Genomic DNA, 21,973 nt, shown 5'->3' with positions numbered 1-21,973 from the left:
GGACAGTATCTGAAAATATGAATCATTCAAGGCTCGTGCAATAATTTTAATGAATCGCAATCAGCAAGTGTATTTATTGTTTTTTTTTTGCTGCACTGTTTTCGCTTATTATCCCAATTAATAATAACAATAGCCGAAATTGCGTGTGATGTAATTGGTGTGACGTGCAGGGCATTTTCTGCTTTCGAGATTACAGCTATACCGTTCGGTAAATATTTACTAAATCGGTTATCGGTTCTAATCAATAGAAATGCTGGATTTGCTTATCGAGTAAGGCAATTTGTAGAAATTGTATAAAATAAAATGTATTAAATTTGTAGTAGCAAATCCATTTGTATAGTGTTTAAAATTTTCAATGTAAGGCATTAGTTTCAGTGCATAATTGTTATTTGCACTGAGAATTCGGAGATGAATCATAAGATTATGAGAAATTAGTAAAATAAATTCATTAAGTTATCACGACTGATACTGACTAATTAAAGATAATTTTAATTAAATCATTGTTGTTTCTAATATATATATACATATAAATTTTATGATTATTATATCATTATATTAAATTATTTTTTTCTGGTTTGAAATAGATTTGAAAGAAGTTTCGTCGATTAAATCACAACATTACATCGCAAATAATTTAAACAAATTTACATTTACATTTTTATGTTTCACATAAAAGTAGATTCGCGAATTGATATGAATAATAATTACAAAATATAATTATATATAATTACATCACACAAATAAGTTATGATTATCAATGAAATTGTCTAATCTGCAAAAATTCACAGACTTTATTTCACGAATGTTGTATTTTTAGTACATTTTTAAAAAGTCATTCACTGACGAGCAGTTTTTTATCATTTATTTTGATTAGTTTGCAGATAAGAACTAAAGTTATATTAGGTTTTATTTATAAACTCGAAATCCCGAAAATAACGAAAAAATAAAGCAGTTTATCTCATTGTCATTAATTATAGTGAAAACCGATCAGTTATAATATTAATAGCATAGTTTCATTTCTTAATTGGAAGAAAAGTTTACATTACACAAAATGACGCAACATATTATAATATTATTTAATTTACATACTTGCAATTTTTCTTATAATATTTTGTGGTAAACAGAAGTAACTTTTGCAATTTGTAAAAATTAAGATATTTAGAAAATTATATGTTTGGTAAGAAGTTAACTTCTGCAAGTTGTCAAAATTAAGAAGTTGATAAAATTATAGTTTTGTTAATTAGTCAACTTTTAGAATTATTTTTTTGGTATGAATAAATTAAATTCTGCAAGTAGTCAATAGAAATATAGAATTGGTAAGAATCAGTTAACTTCTGAAAATTATCAAAATTAAGTAATCAATTTCTATAAATAGTCAAGATTAAGTAATTTATACAATTAGTTTTTGAAAGAACGGTACTGAAATCTAATTATTAAGTAATTAATGGATATTTTTTTTATAAATTAAAATAAATTTGCATTCTTTATGATTATATAAAATATTTTAAAGAATATTTAGCATGAAAAAATAACTTGTATTTCAACTATGTAAATATATTTATTTGTATCACTAATTACATAATATTTATAATAATTTGGTATACGTTATAACAAAATTACCTTCAGTAATAAAATTTGCTTTTTTTAAATATAAAAAGATAAACGTAAAATATTTAACCATTTTTGGGGCTATTATTAAATACACATCTAGATGCAATAAAATTACCTTGAAATATAAATGAAAATAAAGTGATTTATAATAAAAAAAAATCATCATAATAGCCAAGGACTTCTGTCCGAAACTGTTGCTTATTTCGCATGAAATATGAACGAAACACGGAAGGGAATATTCTTCGAGCGGTTCGGAAAGTTTAATATCTAAATTATTAACGTCTCCGGTCACGAAAGCGTATTATTTCTGGATTGTTAAATAATTCAAGGAATCGTGCGGATGGGAATAAATGAAAGACACTCGAATTATATTGGCGGGTTTTTGATTCGGTGCAAATTAAAAAGACGCAATAACGTTAATCATTAAAGGACATACCGATGCGACTCGAATACTAAATTAATTGCGTGGGTATTTGTAATAATAATTAGTTGTATTTACCTTTGGTATACGCTGTTTAAAAGTGATATCAGGCTCCAGAAAAGTTGGATTGTGATCGAGACGAGGTGTTGGATAAAGTTTTTCATTATCACGAAAATTATCGAATAATAAATCAACAAAAAATGTTTGAAAATAAAATTAACACAATGTTTTGTTTTTTTTTGTAAGTAAATTAAATAGATGTTCTTGCGTTCGAGTCAGGTGGATAGAAGAGTCACATTGTAGTTTTCACCGAACTTAGTGCACTGAGTTGTATTAGCTCGTGGAGACGTCTCTCGCATTCTTTTACGAGCAAATGGGATTATAATGCCTCGCTTTGTAAAAGTAAATATTTTAATACGATTAGGAACGACTCGCTCACATTTACACACACTGACAACTCTTTTCTTGACTCTTGACTCACTCGTGTAGCGCTCACCGATAGTGCCGAACGAATGGCGTGAGGCTCGAACGCAGCCTTTTTAAATACTCTCAAACGCAGTTGTGCACTACTACTGCCTTATCATCATTCAACTGCTATCGTACACCATCTCTCAGGCCACAAGGCGGATCCTTATTGATTTTAATAAACGGAACATTTTGAACGCGACGAAAAGTTAATTAACCCCGCCAATTGACCGGAGAGCCAAGAAAACAATGAAACTTTCCTATGGTTTTACGATTTGAACATTTAATTTATTAAATCTGGGAATAGTATGCTCTGGTCCTGATTCGTCGGGCTGTCCTTCAGGTTCAGTGTTGAAAGCAGTGTCAGATTGTCCATCTCCGAGTAATCGGGTTCCGGTTGAGACAATCCTGGTATAAGATCTTCCTTCTTTTCAATCGTCGCCTCGTCCAGACCTTCGAGCAAATTGTGCTCTTTGATTTCAACGCCGTTTTCTATTTCGTCCTCATCGTTGTCCTAAAAAAAATATTGAAATCGATAATTTGTCAATAAATAATTAGATCTTACAGCTGCAATCGGCGTTGTCGATTTGTACTGGAACGCGTTGTTGGATAGGTCAACCTCGATCGGAAATAGAGGAGGCTTGCTGATTAAACCCATAGTTTTCAAGTTCAAAGTCGACAGCCCTTGGATCAATTTGGTTAAGTGACCACCCAGACTCTCAACGTGTTTGTTATCCAGAAGATCCATTTTTACGAGCACGTCAGAACGAAGCCTCGCAAATTTTCCTCTTGCTACTTGTCGACATCTCAAAATTAACCTTATAGAAAAAAATAGATTTACATTATTTTCTTCCACTTCAGACGATGATCACTTTTAATTTAACATTACAATCGTGTATATTTTTAATTTTATAATCATGATTTATTCATTGTTTCCACTTCTTTAGATATTATTAGTTTTAATTGTAATTAAATAACATTCTAACCATTTCTTACAATCAAATTAAAAAAATACTCCATAAGATGACATTAATATTGATTAAAATACAATTTTATATTTATCTTTTCTTAAGAAAATATAGAAAACCTAACATATCATAAAAATGTTCTAATCTAAATTTTACAAAAACTATTTTTATCGTTTTAACTCTAAAATTAATATGATTCATTCTTTATTTCACTTGCACTTTTTAAAACAATATTAATTTGAATTGAAATTAATTATCATAGAAAAAATATTTTATTATTGAGATAGTTTTATGTTTTCTCATACTCCATTCATTATTTTATTCCTTTCACTTCTTAGGATGATATTCATTTTTTTATTGAAATCGAAACATATTTTTACTTTCATAATTATATAGAGAACGTCTTCTTATTGATGTATTATCATGGTAATATAGCAACTTGTAATTAAAATACAATTTTTGCAACGCCTTGCATATATTTTATAATTAACATCCTACTGGAATGTTCGATTTTTTTTTATATTATTAACTTATATAATCATTATTAATTCACCAAAGTCATTGTCAATAATGTGTTATTATATAGTCCAATTATTATTTGGTCATATTATAATATTTATTAATATATGTATATATATATACCCAGTAGTTAAAGATTGTTCTAAAAAAAGACTTATACGGTGAGTTATAGATGATATCGTTTTGAGGGTTTTATAATAGAAATAATGCCATATTATTAAAAAATTGTAAGTATCTGTTATTTCAGTCTCTGTAACTTACTTTGAAAGTTTCAAATGCTATCGTTTGTCTACTTAAGATCAATAAATTTAAGTAAATTTAGTATATAAAAAACCTAATACTATATGAAAGACTACCCTTACCACAAGGCTAAATGAGCTTAGACCCAGGGCCTTTTGACAATTTTTCTTCCGTGTATTTTCTTATGAAAAGTGACGCATTATTCTTAATAACGCACGGGCGTAAAATATGATCAGACGGCTTTGAATATATACATAACATTTATTTATAAAAGAAATTAATTTCAGTGAAAGTATCTTAAAAATATTGCAGACGCAATGGTACATAATTAAAATGCTTAAAGAGGTTATCATTGTTCAGCATTATAATATTATAATAACAGAGCAAAGGTTGAAATTATATAAAAATAAATCTGAATTTGCACATTCGTTGTTTAATTTTGATTGCCATAATCATATGTATTGCATTCTGCTTACTTTTTTAACGTTGTCTCTAAGAACAAAGCATTGATATAACAAAATTGACGAAGATAATGTTAGAAATGTGTTGAATGTAGAAGATGATTGTTTTCTGTAAAATATTTATAAAACCTCTTGTCCTTCATTGATGACAAACTGAAAGAAATTCCTGCCAAAATAACTACTAAATATTGAATTAATTTATCGTGTTATATTCCGAATTTGCGTTTTTGGAACTCGCGTTATACGGAAATCTACTGTAAGTTACTTTGAATGACATTGAAAACGTTTTAACTTTTTAGTAAAAATTAATTTTATTTAGGAAAAGTGTTAATGTTAAGTGATATGTGTTAAATGATGTATAGTTAATTATTAAATAAAAGAGAAAAAACCACAAATAATCAACTTTAGACTCATATTAAAGTGTGATTTTACTGTAAATTTATACAATATCATTTTGGTTCGAAACAAATCCTCTTATTTTCTGATCTCATATTCTGAGGAAGTAACTTCGTGGAACGCATTGGTTTGTTAATCACCAAAAATATTCGAATTAATCCTTTTTTACTCAAAAAATGAAATTAAACTTAAGCCACCTTAAGCTTTAAGTAACTTAAAACTGTCGTGATTTCTAGAAACTTTACATTTTCCCCTCTTCGTTAAAGAACATGTTTCTAATTATCGATGTATCGTATTATCATTTCATCCCACAACTATCGCCTAATTAACAATAACAATTATTATCGTAAAACTATAGGAAATATTGCATTGTAACATAATTGTCAATTATCAATACCTATTTTTTGCGTAATATTTAGTATCACATTTTTAAATATTACATATTAAGTATATAACTGTTATATAGTATATTGTGAATGCATATATTAAATACACAATGAATTACTTATCATTCCATTGTTTCCCTAATATTATTGTTTGACTATGTATGTCTTCAATAAAACGTATATGTAGGTACAATATTCAAATTATCTACAATTTGTATTGGTTAATAACAAATCAAAACTTTGATAATCAACACAAATTGTTGTTTATTATATAAAAGATTAAGAAATCTGAGTTGTGTTTGTTCTTTTACTTGCAGATTATTTCTAGAACAAACTGAAATTATTGTACTAGAGTTTCAACAATATTATTTAAAAATTAATAGTATCAATTTAAAAAATGTGATTCGTAATTCGTTATAAAGTATAAACATTTTCATTTATATTAGGGATGTCCAACCTTTTATCTTTCTTGGGCCATATTGGAAGAAGATGATTTTGACCATACATTACGTTTATGAGCAAAAGAACGTAAATATATAGTTAAAATATTTAAATACCGTATTTTTCGGACGTTAAGACGCACCCGAAATTTAAGTGACGATTTTGTCCGAAAAATACGGTAATTTAAACTTTATTAATTCATATTTTCTTAATTATAAAAGATACCAACAAATAATTAGTAAAATTTTGAATAAATGCAATTATTTGAGAATGATAAATGAATTATTGCTAAAGTTTGTATGATAATAATTGTTAAAGTTTGTATGGGCCATCTTCATAGTGGTCCCGGAACACATGCGGCCCGCGGGTTGGACATGTCTTAGTTAACTCTTTGAAGGGACAAAAAATCCTAAATTTCTAGACCCAACAAATTTTTAGACAAATGAAAGCAACTTCGTTAACTGAATCAACATCGTATGACTTATCAAAATGCATCCTTAACCAAATAACCTATACTAACCAAATTAAAGGGTAATTCCTCTTTCTTGGACATTTTCTACAAAATTATAATAATGCCTCACTGCGTGTGTGTCTCAACAACCCTCAAATATTTTTTAAAAAATGATAATAATTAACATGAATGTACTCCAACATAGTTTATTGAAATCATTAGCTGTGACATAATGTCATGTAAATAAAGTCATAAGTAAATAAAAATAAAAAAATGTACTAACAAAAAAATAAAAGTATAAAAAACAACTTGAATTTAAAATTTGCAAATGTTACCTGGATATAATCTGTATATTATAATCGAAGAGTGTGTGTATTTATTTTTTATCACGCAATGTCACCTACGTAACAGCAATGTCAACATAACATAATAGTGTTTCGTGTTAAGTGTAAATAAACTTAAGTGACATTGGTTATGACAATTAGGTTCATTACTTGCAATACAGATTGACATTGACCACTCAAGCACAACATAAACTATAAACACATCACATAAACTATACATCCATTATCAAATTTAAATAGAAAATTCGGATCTCATCAAATTGCAATTACTACAAATTAGCAAATAATAAAATATTACCTGTATTCGTAATTTCCTGTTTCCACCCGATACAAAGGTTCCTGAAGCGCTGCGTAACTGCATTCCTCGTCATCCATTTCTTTTACTTTCAAGCAATACGCTAAATATTCGAATTTTGCATCCGCGTACTTCTTCACTGTTAACCTGGTATCAGGGATGGCCTTGTAAAGATAGGTTCCCATATCTGATAACACCTATATCAAAAAAAGAATATATTTTAATCATACAAGATTATATAAAACTCATTGTTGCAATAATAATTTGCATGTGAAACATATGCTAATATATATTTTTTTTATTTATAATTAAATAAATAAATGTTACAATAATTTAAATTAATGACAAAATAACTTGTAACGAATTTTGCTACATGATTCATAAATTTAAAAACAAAGTATTTAAAGTCTTGAACACCTTGATCTACATCAAATATAAGTTAATGTGTTTTACATAATGTTGCAATCATTTATTTGTTTTGTTAAATATTTCTGAGTCAAGGAAAGCCTAGTTAAATCCACGTTTGTTTGATGAGTTTCTCTATTTTTTATAATTGATTCTAACTACTGTTTTTTAAGTATATGTCAGATTTTTCGTACAAATATATGATATAGTTTGTAAATTGATATATGTCAATATCTCTACTTAAAATGATATTATGGTATAATGTCATTCAGCTGTGTATTATAAAATTGATTTGTATAGATAATGGACACAGTCCATGATGTAAAAATGTTGCACAACAGTTAGCTTTTCATAAAGTGATAGCGACTCACTTTTCTTAACAATCTAAATATATGAAAAAAAATGGTTTTCTTGAGATATAATACTAAAATAAAATTGTATTAAATATTGACAATCTAAAAATAAATACAGTTACCACTACTATTTCTGTAGTTGTAGCTTTACTTACAGGTTTTACTGCTTTCAACATTTTAATTCCCAACTTCTCCATACTTCGATGTTGCTCTGCAAACAACCTGAAAGCCTCGCTAGCTCTAGGCTGAGGCTCTCTAACCGCCAACTCAGCAAACACTTCACCCATTTGTTTGACAGCCAAAGAAAGATCGAGATGAGCCTTAAAGTATGAACATTAAATTATTACGTTCTCCAGATTATCGACTTTCGATTTAGCTAACCCTTAAAACCCTATCGCAATGCTCGACCAATCCTCTATACATAATTTCCGTATCCTGAAGCTCTTGCAGCTTCTTCACCAAAGTATCGTTGCACAGAATCGCCCTGGAAAGCCCAAGCGCGTCGGCCGTTGAGGAACTCATATTTTCTACCAACCTGTGTTTGACCTTCTTCAAAACAATGTCCAGAGACTTTCCCTGCTGCGGATCGGCGTGCAACTTATTATAGTTTATAATAACTTCGTCCTGAAATGAGATTCACTTCAATAAAGAAGATCGCCCAAATCTAAAGTTGGATTAAGTACTTTAGCTGCTTGTATCATCTTGGCGACTTCAACCTTGGTCTTGCCCTTGACGGCTTGATTGTTTACAGCCACAAGCTCATCCCCAGATTGAAGAGTGCCGTCTTTGCTCGCAGCTGTATTATCGAATATCTGGACTATGTAGAGGCAAGGGCACAGCGGTGCGCCACCTCCGATGCTGATTCCGATCAAATTGTTACTGTCTTTCTTTATGACTACTGTGCCGGAGGTCACAGTCATCCCCCTAAAATTGAACACAATTAGAACATCGAATATTAAAAAATATGTCAAACAAACATATAGTAATTGTAATTTCTGGAACATGAATATTTTTTACATAAAATGTGCAATTTATAGCAATAAAAAGAAACAGACTCGCTTCAACAATTCGCTATAAGATTGGTTTGTGTTTGCATGAGATTTGCGAGTGAAATTCAAAAATAATGTTTGTCCAGCGATAAATAATCACGTTAATTCAAACTTAAGTAATAAAAAATATGTTGCAAACATTGTAAAGAAAAGTAGAATTTACATATTGTGAAAATTAANGACAAAAACGCGCAGTAACAAAACCTTAGGTTCAGGGAGTTTGATTTTAGATGTATTTTAAAAATATATACAAATTATCATGCATTTGACTTGGTTGTTATAGGGCTCACTTTTGATGGTGCGCGTTTTTGTCGGCGCGATTTTGTCCTCGGCGCTTTTTTTACTGCGCCATATGTTGCAGCAGTTGAAGATGTATCTTAATTGTATGTTAATAGTAACTTATTAATACAAAAAAATATATTCTTTTGAAATATAAACATTTACTATTCAGCTGTCAAATGTGCAGATGTATTATTTGCAAGAAGTAGAACTGATATAAAATTTGATGTAAAAGCTTTTTAATTTTACCAAATTGGTATGATGTACTTGAAATCTTAGAACTGATATCAAGGTCATTGATATTTTTTAGAAGAAAAAAAAATATAAAAAAACTAAAAAATAAATCATAAGTAAATTTAAATTGTGAGACTTTGTATAACACTTATGTTTTCCTCATAACTTGAAATACCGATGATGTTTGGCATAAACATGTGAAATAAAGACCATTTCTGTCTACATCAAAAATATTGTGTTATTGAATGAAAATAAAATAACTCACAATATATTAACTAGTCATTCTAAAATAGCTGACCTCTAAATGTTATCAATAAGTTACCTATCAGCATGCATACTTTCAATAACTTGTTCTAAATTATCCGTAACAATTTCGCTAGAATTAAAGTTATTTTGAATTTAATCACGTACATGATTCTAAAACTATGCAAGAATCAAACAATATTCGAATGCGAATAATCGCAAGTCTAAATATCCAATTTGAAAACTATTTATGAAGAAACTAATTAATACACGACATCTTACACTAATCTTTATACTGCTATAAAATATATTCAAACTTTAAATGTCTTAATCGGTAATAATAAATTATCTTATGTGTCTTAATGTTTGTAATATGCACTTAAATGTTATGGGATTATAGGAGATTAAAATATGCCGCACAGTTTGTGAGTCTAACTAATGGCTTAGTGTTAATAAATGTGTTGACTATTTTATGTATTGATGTTTATAATATGCACATAATGTTATAGGACTAAAGAAGATTAAAATAAGCCGCACAATTTGTGAGCCTAACTACCAGGGTGTTTAATAAAAAAAATGAAATAACTGAGACTAAACTATTTTTGGAATTGTAGTTTCGTATATAATATTTTTAAGTGGTAATAGGACTAAACTTAATTAGCTAAAGCAAAAACCGTGCGTTTTCCCTAGATCATGCTCTGGATCCTATACTTTGGAAGCTCTCTCTCAACCCCTAATTGATACTTACAAGGTGTTCTCCCTGAGAACTTTGTCCTCAAAAGTGAGCACATCAAAATCACATTTCCCAGCCTCTGTTAAATAATCCTTTTTCTCGTCGCTGCATCGAAATTGAAAAAACAAATATATAAAGAACATCATAACGTGACAAACAAGTCCATACGGAAGCGTTTTCTATATTTTCTTCTCTAATCCCACCCCCAATAATAAAATATAAGATGTTGTTTACTTACAGTTGCACGTCAATTAAAGCAGCGGTTTCCATGATTCTTTAAGCTTAGTTTTTTTTTAGTTTAATTAAAACTAATGGTAAATGAAATGTATTAAAAGGTAATTACAATTTGTCTTCGTAAGCCAATTCGGCGAAGTGCATGTGGTAAAGGGACGTCGGGAGGCCCATGTACGGAGTCGTCGGCACGGACCACATATTTAGGTTTTATTGTATATAATTTGTTTGCTTTTTGTATCTCGGTATCAACCAGTATCCCCCAATTCCAAAAATAACACACAAAAATGCAGGAAAATTAAGAAATTTGCATGCAGCGTTCTTTAGTCTCTTTTTTTTACAACACCATCACACTAAAACAAGTAACAAAAGTAAATAAAAAAAAGAGAATATGTAAATGAAGAAACAACAGAAAGGATACGTATGGAAAGCAAAGTGGTTAAAACAAAGTAACCGGAAAACGGTTATCGCAATTGTTAAGATAAGAGGTTTCGTATGCAAAAGGACACGTACATTTTGTCTTCCTCCAAGAAGTAGTCATCGTCAAAATCCAAGTTAAACATTGTGTGTTGTCGAGATGTCTTGTTGTACTGTCGAAGAGCTACGTGTGTGGATATGGAGGCGTCGCGACGCTTATTGATTTTCATTCGAATACGCACAAGCCGCGACATCTCTGAACAAGTAGTCAAAGCTATCGAAGAGTTGCGCTCCGAAATTTAAAAATTATTATTGTTTTTCCGGCTACGAATTAATGTGTGATGTTTAATTGACGATTTTCGTAAGCATTTGTAGCAGCATTGTTTAGATGTTTCGGAGTTTATTTGTTTTGGAGTGTTGTGCGTTCGTAAAACAACAACAAAACAAAGAACCATCCAAGGCAAGGTCAAGCGTGTAACGTACTTAAGTCGCGGCAGAGAGGTGCTTCCGTTTAGTCTTTGGTTTTTGGTGGCCTTGTTAATTACGAGCGATGCGATCGGTTATCGCATTCTTATCATTGGTGGCATGGATGCAAACAGCATCCTCACAGCAAGTGCCTCCTGTTAAACTGGAAGCTTTCGCTCCAAAAGGATTCCGCGCTTCAATTCCAGGTATAAACAATTAGTATTATATTTAAAAAACACGAATCCTCATTCAACCTTTGATCTTTACAACAGATGCTCCTGGTATTGAACTCTTCGGTTTCCATGGAAAGAAGAACGCACCGATCGGTATGTCGGAGGAAGGAGAGTTCAGCATGGATATCTTAAAGCCAGTAAACAACTTCTGGGTGTTTAATGATCCCGAACTTACCCTACAAGTCGGCGACGAAATCCACTATTGGGTTTTCGTGCAGCATCGCAAATTGGGATACAGAAAAGATAACCAGAAATGGATTGTCCCTGGTATAAAAACGATAATCATACATACGACTTGAATTTAAGACTTATATGTACTTTTAGAATTGTTATCACAATCGGAATTGCACTGTTCGACATCGACTACAACCGTGAATGGAAACAACATGATTTGCAAAGAAACCATCATTTTTGAAGACTACTTTCAAAATTTGGATGAGTCCCAATGGGTGATCGAGAGTTACATTCCAAACAGCGGACCTGTAATATATTAAAATACCGAATAACTTTATTTGACTAATATGTAATATCTATTTATAGAATTTCGAATTCAATTCTTACGAAAACTCGAGGAATACCATCAAAGTTGTTAACCAAAAATTGCGCATCACTCCAGTAGCCAAAGAGTCAGAATCAGAGTTGAGAGGCGTCTTGGATTTAACAGCCGGGTAAGATAAATAATTTAAAACTAATTCATTTTTAATTGTCTCATTTGAAAAAAAGTATTACATAACAAGTAATTTTAATACTATCAAAAACAAAATAGTACTATATATAAGAATCAGTATATTTTACTGAATATTACTTATAATAAGTATATAAATATCTCAATATTATAGTTTTATTATCATTATATCATCGCAAATATATTATTAATACCTAGAAAACAGCGCATCTGCTTTCCACTTGTTATCCTATTACCTATCTATAAATAATCAATCATTAACTTAAATTTGAAATGTCTATAATTGCTGTATTGATTTTTTGTAAAATACTACACGGCAATTTATTAGTTGCGTATTGAGTAAATGTTGATAAAATTTAAAAATAGAAATAAACAAATATTAAATGCATATTTCAAAATATAATCAAAGAACAAATTTATCTGAAACTAAATTTAAACTTATTATGTATTGAATAGTAAAATGGTTAAATATATTAAGTATCATTTCCTAAATCCATTTCTTAAAGTTTTAAACTTATTAATTGTTATTCAATTGAAGTGAGTTATAGTTAAATAATCATGTTGGAAGAAAATATGTAAAATAAATTGACTTTATCATAATTATAGGTAATTGCTTTTGCGGTTTCTAATTAAAATTATATATGTTTATTGTTGGTTGTGATTATAAATTATACTATAAATATTGTAATGTAAATCAAATAGACGATTTATCTGATTATCGGATTCTAAGAAACGTTGGTCAACGACTTTACAATGAAATTGTCTTCATAAACAACATTTAAAGAAAAACTGGTATTAACTTGTATTTATTGGTTCTCAGATGCACGAGTAAATTTCCAAAGGATTGTTACCATAAGCAGGAAGCGGCGTACTTTTTGCCTCCAGTTAAATCAGGAAAGATTCGTTCGAAAATCAGCTTCAAGTATGGAAGGATCGATGTGAGAGCGAAACTTCCGAGCGGGGATTGGTTATTCCCAGGTAGATTGAATTTGGTTTAGGACGCGGGGAAAACCATAGTCCCAAGTCATTTAACATCAACTGTATACATTTTTTAGATATCAGTCTGGTGCCTATTGACCGATCGAGTCATGATGTCAAGATCATCGTCGCATATTCCAGAGGAAACGAACATTTGACCGGAAACGATGGCATCGATATCGGTGGAAACCTTTTGTTCTCAGGACCCATCGTTTCCGCTTCGGAGCCGACGAGAAGTCTGCATTTGAGGAGCAAGAGACACGATAGGCCTTTTAACAGCGAAGTCCATACGTATTCTATAATCTGGAAGCCAGGTAAGTGTTTCTTAAAAGCTTGTAGAACCATTACTACTATCTATTTGCAGATAAAATCATCTCTTTGATTGATAACGTGGAATTTGGAAAGGTCACTATCATCGACGAGATTAACGACATGGAACACAGGGAAGCGTTGAACAAAGAGGTAAATATATTGTCAATTTTCAATAAAACTTGAGTTTAAAATTAAGACTCGTAAAAAAAAACAACAGATTATGAATGAACTAATAATTATTAATATATTTGATTCAATATTAAGCAACAACACTTACAGAATCAAGTCATGTTTATTATTTTCTTCTCCAATTTTCATAGGTCATTTACGTAGCAGATATCAAATGACCAAACAAAACATTTTTTTATTACTTTTTTAACTCAATAATATATAAAATCTAGATACGCATCAAATTCAAAGATTAAGTCAAATAAATATTATTTCTTTAGCGAATTCTCGTAATGGATGATATTCAGCTTGTAATTTTACTGTGAACAAGTTATTAAATTGATGACAATTATTTATATTGATGCAAAATTAAGACAAAAAAAACATGGATAGGCGATGGTTTTTTTAGATAATGGAGAATACACATTGGACTCTCTAAAAAAAATAACAATAATTACAAGTATATTTTTGATATTTGAAAGTATCGAAGTCTATATTTTGGAGATTGCCACAAATGATATTTTTTTAAGAAAACAACAACATTATCGACAGACATGATAATACATCATATATTTTTAATTGTACAGAACATTAACTTCAATTTAAATTTAGTATAAGGAAAGTTTTTCTGCCTATTTATTATAATTTACATTTCAATCATTACTAAATCATAAATAAATCAAATGTATACTTAAAATATCGTAAATAACATAATCTAATGTTCTTTAAATATGGACAATTTTAATAATTATGCAGATTTAAATAGTTAAAACCATAAAAAGTTTAGCAAAAAATACCTAACCATAAGTCTTTCTGCCCCGTAAACGTAAACTATTTCTTATAAATCTTAATTAGCTGAATAGACATTGAAACATCCGATTATAGAAGTTATTGTAATTATAAGATAATTAAAGGTTATCAATGGCAATGCTCAATCTTTGGAAATTCCTATTACGTATTTTTTAAACGTTTTCGTTTTTCACGTTATGCGACACTTTCACACTTTGACAATTCACTTATTATTTCCATTCATTGATTGAAATAATATATTACTTGTAAACTGATATATAAAGTGAAGATTAAAATTGTTAATAACAAAATTAAATTTAATTTTGCTGATGTGATATTATTAAAACTCGAAAAAAGTAACGATTTATTTTACATAAAACTCAATGATTGTGTGAAATCATAAACGAAGTTTATGATTCGTATAACCAGGAATTTTGTTAAGTTTTACCTGTATAAGTAACATATATATTTTGTTTTCGAGCATACCAAAATCTAAAAGGATATTTATGTACTTTTATCATTAGTTTGGAGATTGCTTTAAGTGGTTACATTTATAACATAACAACAATATTATAGATATGTGGAATACGGAGACAATTCCAGGTAGAAATAATTACTTTTTACGGTAAAATTGATCAAACGTTTACTTTTATGCTACGTTCTATACTTAACCGTTTGCAGATTGTAATTGTTTTATTGTTTGCTAATAATTTATATTTATGGACATGATAAATGTTTAATAACAAAATTATATAACATAATCGCATAAGAATTGCTTAAGGCATATTGATATGAAATATTGAATAATGATGAAATATATGCTTCTCTATACGAAAATTTCTTGGTAATTGTTTGCATCGTTTCATTGAAATCCTTAATTCTGTAATATAATTCCTTTTCGAAATTGATAAACTATTGAGAACAAAATTGATTGAATCAAGGAAGCATATATTTTCAATATTTAATAATATCAATATTTAATATTTCTGTGAATCTTTTCGAGGTGCAATCAGTTATATTTTGATTTTGCTGAAAAATATAATTGTTTTAATCTGCATTAAATCGAAATTAAATCAGTTATTAAACGGATAATATTAACGCAGAAACATTCAAATCTATATAGAACACTTGTCACAATTAAAAGAAGATTAAAAAAAAATAGAGTATAAACCCAATTGAAATCAATATTAATTTCTCCTTGCTCTTTCTGTATAGAACTAAGGATTTGATATGAAATGTAAAATCTATTTTCAAACATGAGGATTTCCAAAATTTTGGAATTGTTTATCTGACGTATATAAACAAATATGTCCTAATCATTATTTTTACATTATCCTCTTTTTTAGACTTAGATTTAGTGGTTCATTGAAAACATATTTTTTATATTCTAGTAGAGAGGAAAGGATTTGATATAGTAACTAATCTTCCTAAATGAGAAAACTTGTATATTAATAATAACTATTTATAGAATAAAATTAATGAGTTAAGAGACTTAACTCGTTCTGCTTTAAATGATAACATTGATAGTAAAATCTGTATTTTTATATATGATATAATCGACGAATATAATTTGAACTGAACATTATAAATTACAAGGTTTCTAATATTTCTAATTTGCTAAAAGTTTATATAAGATTTATTATGAATAATTACATTTCAGTACATGAAAATTTTTTAATGTTTTAAAAATTATTTATTAAAATATTTTTAAGGGTAATATTTGATTTAAAATAAATGTATTCAGATGATTTTATAATCTGTTGAATCGCTTCAAAATCTTAAACCAATGCTTCTAGACGTCAATGCTAAAACCGGTTTTGGGGTAGGTCTTATAGTTTGTAAACATCTTAAGGTCATCGATTTTAACTTGTTTTTCGATTTCTACATAACGTTTAGACATTCATTGTTTTTATAAGTCTTCTAGGAAATTAAAATTGCGGCAAATCATTCAAATCAATTTTGTTTCAGTTTTATTTAACAATTGGTGTGGGAGTTGGAGGTAACAACGATTTCCCGGATTACTACAAGTCCGGATCAAACGTGAAGCCTTGGATAAACAGGGACAGGAGGTCGGTGAAGACGTTCTTCGATGCAAGGAACCTTTGGCTTCAAACGTGGAGAGGAGACAACGTGGATTTGATCGTCGAATTTGTAAAAGTGTTTTCTCTTTAGATAAGCCAAGTGGAAAGGAGGATGAAGCAAATATAATCAAAACATATTTATCGTAGTTATTGTTTTTTCTCTTCAAATGACTGACCTCTAAAATAAAATGAATACTGTATTAAAGTCTGATTGCTTTCACCCATCCGGGAATCCCTAACATTACATACCCAAGTCGTTTCCCCACATATATTTTAATACAAAATGCGAGCGGATTCAATGTCAACAGAATAAACGAGTTCGTAGATGTATCAGTTGAAGAAAATGGTTGACGGAGAGAAGATGTTGCTGCGACTCTGTGTTATCAGTGCTGTTATCATGGCCACGGTTCAGTTCGAAGTACCAACAGCATTAGTGGAACCTCTTTCGCCTAAGGGTTTTAGAGTTTCAATTCCTGGTAAAGACAGTTAATTAATTGCTTAAGCTCAGATAGGTTTGCAAAGAAATCATGAGGGCCAAGTATCTATTTTCGCTCTCGCTTCAACAAATCAAATATTAAATAACGAATAATATCTCATTGAATTGTATCGAATCCATTAAAATATATACAAATCCATGTTTATTTATGGAATGTATCGTTTGTACGGACTTGTTTATGTCACGCACGACTGAATCTCACTAATTCATTAACTCCATGCATTATCCACAAAAACAATTTATATATTATTTTCTGTAAATATAATTTAAATTTAAATTAATTTAACTTCAAAACCAAGTAATAACAATTAATAAATAATGAGCAATAAGTCCTTGACGATAGTTGATTTAAAAAAAGAAGAGATAATAAAAAGCAGTAATTCGAAAACAATGTACAAGTGTGAACAAAGCATTCCCGGAATAAATATTTTTTTAAACTTATTTCTTTATGGTTGAATACTAGATGAAGAAGGAATCTCGCTATTCGCTTTCCATGGAAAAATCAATGAGGAGATGAACGGCAGAGAGGGTGGAACATTTTCAAGGGACATAACGAAAGCAAAAAACGGGAGATGGACTTTCGTAGATAAAACAACGAAATTGAAGCCAGGAGACACAATTTATTATTGGACTTATGTGGATTACTTCGATGGCAGAAATAAACTGGGTTATCCCAACGATGATCAAATGTTCACTGTAACCGGTAATTGATTCCGAGCAATAGTCACATTGAAGTCAATGACGAGGTTCGTTTTTCAGAATTAATTTCGGAATCTGCAACACCTAAGCCCGTTGATCCGAATCAAGGAAATTCGAACTGCCCCTATTCTCCGACGACAGTGAATGGAAAAACCTCTTGTTCCGGAAAGGCCATATTCCAAGAAAATTTCGAAAATAATAGGTTGGAAAATTGGAAACCGGAAATACGCTTCGCCGGACAACCAGTAAAGTTTATTATAAAATACAATTATTCAGTAATTAATTTTGATTATGCTAGGATTTTGAATACGTTCTATACAATGCTGACTACTTTGAGATAAAGCAAAATAAGTTAATCATTAAACCGCAATTGTCCGACGAGCTATTTGGACTGGGCTTTGTCAGTTTGCCTCGTGGATTAGATTTGGGTACAAAGTGAGCGAAATTATAAATTAAACCAATGCAGGCGACAATAACAACATATGTATTTGAAGGTGTACCGGGAATATAGGAACATTGGACTGCGTTCAGAAGCCGCAAGCGTTCATAATTTTACCACCAGTAATATCATCAATGATTACAACGAAGAATCATTTCAGTTTCAAGTACGGTATTATCGAAGTCAGAGCAAAGCTGCCAAAGGGCGATTGGTTATATCCAGGTTAAAAAAAAACGATTTAAACGTTTATGAGATTTACAATATTTTGAACTTTTAGAGCTGTTTTTGAATCCGAAGGGTTACGAGTACGGTAGTGGTTATGAATCTGGTCAGATCCGAATTGCGTTCTTGCCTGGAAACCAACGCATGTCTAATAAACTGTACGGAGGATGCATTTTAGGAAGCAGCCTAGCTGCTAGAAATTACGCCATGAAATCTCTTGAGAAGAACATCAACTGGGCAGATGATTTCCATGTGTTCCGTGTCAGATGGGAGCCAGGTAAATGCGTAATGGTAGTGTTATGAGCAAGCTAATATAGTTTGATTGTAGCTAAAATCAGTCTTTTTGTGGACGACGAAATGTATGGCGTTATAATTCCTCCCGATGGCGGTTTTGCAAGTAAAGAACACGATCTTGATTTATTAGGAGCTAAAAGATGGAGTGAGTCTGGAGATGTTATGGCGCCGTTTAATAAAGAGGTAAAGTGTTGGTATTGTTATATGATTGCTTCTAATAATACGTTATTTGCTATTTAGATGTACATAACGATTGGAGTTGGAGCCGGTGGTCACTCTTTCCCGGACAACGCGAATAAACCATGGATCAACAACGATGGTAAAGGACAGAAGATATTCTACAGGAATCGCGACAAATGGCACTCAACTTGGGGTGCAGACAGTGCATTAGAAGTAGATTATGTAAATGTTCACGCTCTTTAAAAAGAAGTGTAATAATAATTATAGGAACTGCGCATTTTATATCACGATTTTCTCCGTAAATAAAAATAAAATATTAAATCATTCCATTACGGTTGGTCTTTCTGATAATCAATTTGGCGTTGGAGCGGTATATAAATAGATACATCTGTGTGCATCACAATTCAGTTGCAATACAGTCATGAAAGCGATCGTGAGTGTTTTGTTGCTAATCGCGGTCGTCCGTGGAAAAGATTGCGAAATATCCAAAACAACGGTGGGCGGATCATTAAAACCGCAAAATATATGTTCCGGAGATTTGATATTCAGCGATGAATTCGATAAGTTTGATTTAAAAACGTGGCAACATGAGAACACACTGGCAGGTGGAGGTGTAAGTGGTAATTTACTTATAAGATTCGTTTCTAAATTTCGTTTTTAGAATTGGGAATTTCAATGGTACACTAATAACAGATCAAACAGTTATGTTTCTGATGGAAAACTGTATATTAAACCAACTTTGACTTCGGACCATTTGGGGGAGAAAGCTTTGACTTCGCAAACTTTGGACATCAACGGCGGCGCTATTGCTGATAAGTAAATTAAAGCCGTTTTGAGTATATGCTTACAGCTGTTATTTTAGATGTACAAATCCTGCGTTTTACGGTTGTTCAAGAACAGGTAATCCAGATAATATCTTGAACCCGGTGAAAAGCGCGAGAATAAGAACCATGAACTCGTTTCATTACAAGTACGGTAGATTGGAAGTCAAGGCCAAGTTGCCGATGGGCGAATGGCTTTGGCCGGCGATTTGGTTGATGCCAAGGAACAATGCTTATGGTTTTTGGCCGTCATCCGGAGAAATCGATATTGTCGAAGGACGCGGAAACAAAGATCTTATTCAAAACGGTAACAACATTGGAATTGAACAGATGTCATCCACGTTGCACTGGTGTCCAAACTATTGTCCCAGCAATAAGTTCAACACACATTGGGAGAAGAACAGGAAGAATGGATTCAATGATTGGCACGTCTACGAATTCATATGGACGCCCGATGCAATGACATTCATAGTCGATGGCGAACAGTATGGAAGCGTTGCTCCGCCAGAAGGAGGATTTTGGGAGTTGGCCAATGCGACTTCAGGCAATCCGTGGAGGGGAAGTACAAAAATGGCGCCTTTCGATGAAGAATTTTATATCATCATTAATTTGGCTGTTGGCGGTATCAGTTACTTTCCAGATGACGCGACTAGCCCGAAGGGTAAACCTTGGGAAAATAATTCACCAATTGTAAGGAAATCTTTAATGAATCGATGTAAAACCTAATATTTGTATTTTAGGCGATGAAAAAATTCTGGGATAAGCGCGGAGATTGGCTTCCAACATGGCATTTAGATAGCGGAGATGACGCAGCTTTGCAAGTGGATTATATAAGAGTGTATGCTTTATAAATGGAAAAATATACTATAATTGCAAATAAAAAGAAACTAACTTACCAATATATGAAGAACAATCAACTGACGTTCATGCTATATGTCAAAGTCATAAACAGTTGCACTATTTTACAAAATGTCTATATGATGGTCCATCCCGAATTGATCGCAGCTTTATGCACCGCTTTGACATTTGCATGTTCTGTCCAAATAATTATCACCTGTTTCTTGCAGTTTCCATTCACCAAATATTTAACAGTATTGAATTGTAATTGGGCTACGGCTGCTGGAGTTTTATCCGGATTGGTCACAGTTCCTACCGTGATTCAATTACGAGCCGCCTCCGTGTAAGTTCCATTAAATAAACAAATCCATTAAACAAACTTTCAAATAAACATCCCAATTATATTCGAATTTCCCGCTTTTAAAATAATAGTAAAATATAAAATTGCAATTATTTGAAATGTTGTCATAGATATGCGCATTGTACAAATATTTATATATTAGTATCATGGATGTGTGCATTAAATAATTTATGTTATAATTGATAAACGATATATGATCTATTTTTTTAAAATTGTAATTAGATCGTCGCACGTTGGAATGAAGTACGGTTATACAGTTCATTACAAAAGATTGGCAATTGGAACTTGCGCAATCCTGCAGACTGTAACTTGGGTTTGCACGGTGATCAATATTTATTCAAATTATGACGAAAATACTTTCTTAAATATTATGAAAGTCTACGATAAAGACAAAACTAGTAAGACGATCGTGGATAATATACAATGGTTTTTGCAATGTTGCGGCGCGAAAAAGTATGACGATTGGTTCGAATTGGATTGGGGAGGTTTTCTATTCGGCGCGTTCCGCAGGTAATCTTGATATAACTCACTAAGTTATGAGCTTAGATTTTACTGTTTTAAGGAAGAAATCTATCAAAGAATTGCTCTATGGAAATACTGATGACTATCCGGATTTGGTCACAATGAGATCGGATGCGGTGCCATTTTCTTGCTGTTCTGAAAATGCAAAGGCTGCGTGTGTCCATCAAAATTTGGAACAGTTCGGAACGTACACTATTAATACAGTCGGATGTACTAACAAAATAATGTCTACTAAGCAATCCATTTTAATGACAGAATTTTTTATCTACACGATATGTCTAGTATTAGAAGTAAGAGAACTAAGATATATAATATTGTTTGATTGCTTACTTACGAAGTTTACTTCTTCCAGATCACTATTTTAGCTTTACTACTAAAAACATCGGAAGTATATGTAGACAGTTCGGTGTCAAATAAATGCTTTCATAGGTGAGGAAATGATTTATTTA

General features: G+C 31.0%; 3 protein-coding genes across 6 annotated transcripts in view; 1 reads left to right on the top strand and 2 right to left on the bottom strand.

The window, feature by feature from the left end:
- LOC108565423 overlaps nucleotides 1-2,218 on the bottom strand; it is a 7,497-nt gene extending 5,279 nt beyond the window's left edge. The window contains exon 1 of the mRNA XM_017924866.1: nucleotides 2,111-2,218. Within this exon, the coding sequence (XP_017780355.1) occupies nucleotides 2,111-2,196 (86 nt within the window). The 5' untranslated portion in view covers nucleotides 2,197-2,218. The remainder of the gene's footprint in view (nucleotides 1-2,110) is intronic.
- A 59-nt stretch (nucleotides 2,219-2,277) lies between these two features.
- On the bottom strand, nucleotides 2,278-11,146 carry LOC108565421 (PRKCA-binding protein). 4 transcript variants are annotated; one of them, XM_017924862.1, is made up of 8 exons: nucleotides 11,039-11,146; nucleotides 10,310-10,399; nucleotides 8,440-8,680; nucleotides 8,138-8,380; nucleotides 7,912-8,076; nucleotides 7,002-7,195; nucleotides 3,063-3,315; nucleotides 2,278-3,011 (listed from the first exon to the last, which is right to left on the bottom strand). In XM_017924862.1, the coding sequence occupies exons 1-8, from the start codon at nucleotides 11,086-11,088 to the stop codon at nucleotides 2,781-2,783; spliced, it is 1,467 nt and encodes a 488-aa protein (XP_017780351.1). In that variant the 5' UTR covers nucleotides 11,089-11,146; the 3' UTR covers nucleotides 2,278-2,780. The 4 variants fall into 4 exon arrangements, with proteins under 4 accessions (XP_017780351.1, XP_017780353.1, XP_017780352.1 ...); XM_017924864.1 differs by lacking the exon at nucleotides 10,310-10,399 and adding an exon at nucleotides 10,638-10,878 and having other exon boundaries at nucleotides 11,039-11,120; XM_017924863.1 differs by lacking the exon at nucleotides 11,039-11,146 and adding an exon at nucleotides 10,533-10,715.
- A 159-nt stretch (nucleotides 11,147-11,305) lies between these two features.
- On the top strand, nucleotides 11,306-20,655 carry LOC108565389. The gene is made up of 20 exons (XM_017924815.1): nucleotides 11,306-11,613; nucleotides 11,680-11,907; nucleotides 11,965-12,122; nucleotides 12,181-12,308; nucleotides 13,146-13,303; nucleotides 13,381-13,617; nucleotides 13,668-13,765; nucleotides 16,541-16,723; nucleotides 16,979-17,129; nucleotides 17,613-17,852; nucleotides 17,909-18,093; nucleotides 18,147-18,283; nucleotides 18,343-18,509; nucleotides 18,565-18,786; nucleotides 18,838-18,986; nucleotides 19,044-19,223; nucleotides 19,366-19,596; nucleotides 19,645-19,799; nucleotides 19,846-20,494; nucleotides 20,545-20,655. Exons 1-20 carry the CDS (start codon nucleotides 11,493-11,495, stop codon nucleotides 20,653-20,655), a joined length of 3,888 nt encoding a protein of 1,295 aa, XP_017780304.1. The 5' UTR covers nucleotides 11,306-11,492.
- The last annotated feature ends 1,318 nt before the right edge of the window (nucleotides 20,656-21,973 follow it).

The sequence above is a fragment of the Nicrophorus vespilloides genome, unplaced genomic scaffold, assembly GCF_001412225.1.
Source record: "Nicrophorus vespilloides isolate i.1.1-1 unplaced genomic scaffold, Nicve_v1.0, whole genome shotgun sequence".
Taxonomy (NCBI): domain Eukaryota; kingdom Metazoa; phylum Arthropoda; class Insecta; order Coleoptera; family Silphidae; genus Nicrophorus; species Nicrophorus vespilloides.
Note: the sequence above shows the minus strand (reverse complement) of the source record. Positions and strands in the feature narration are given on the sequence as shown.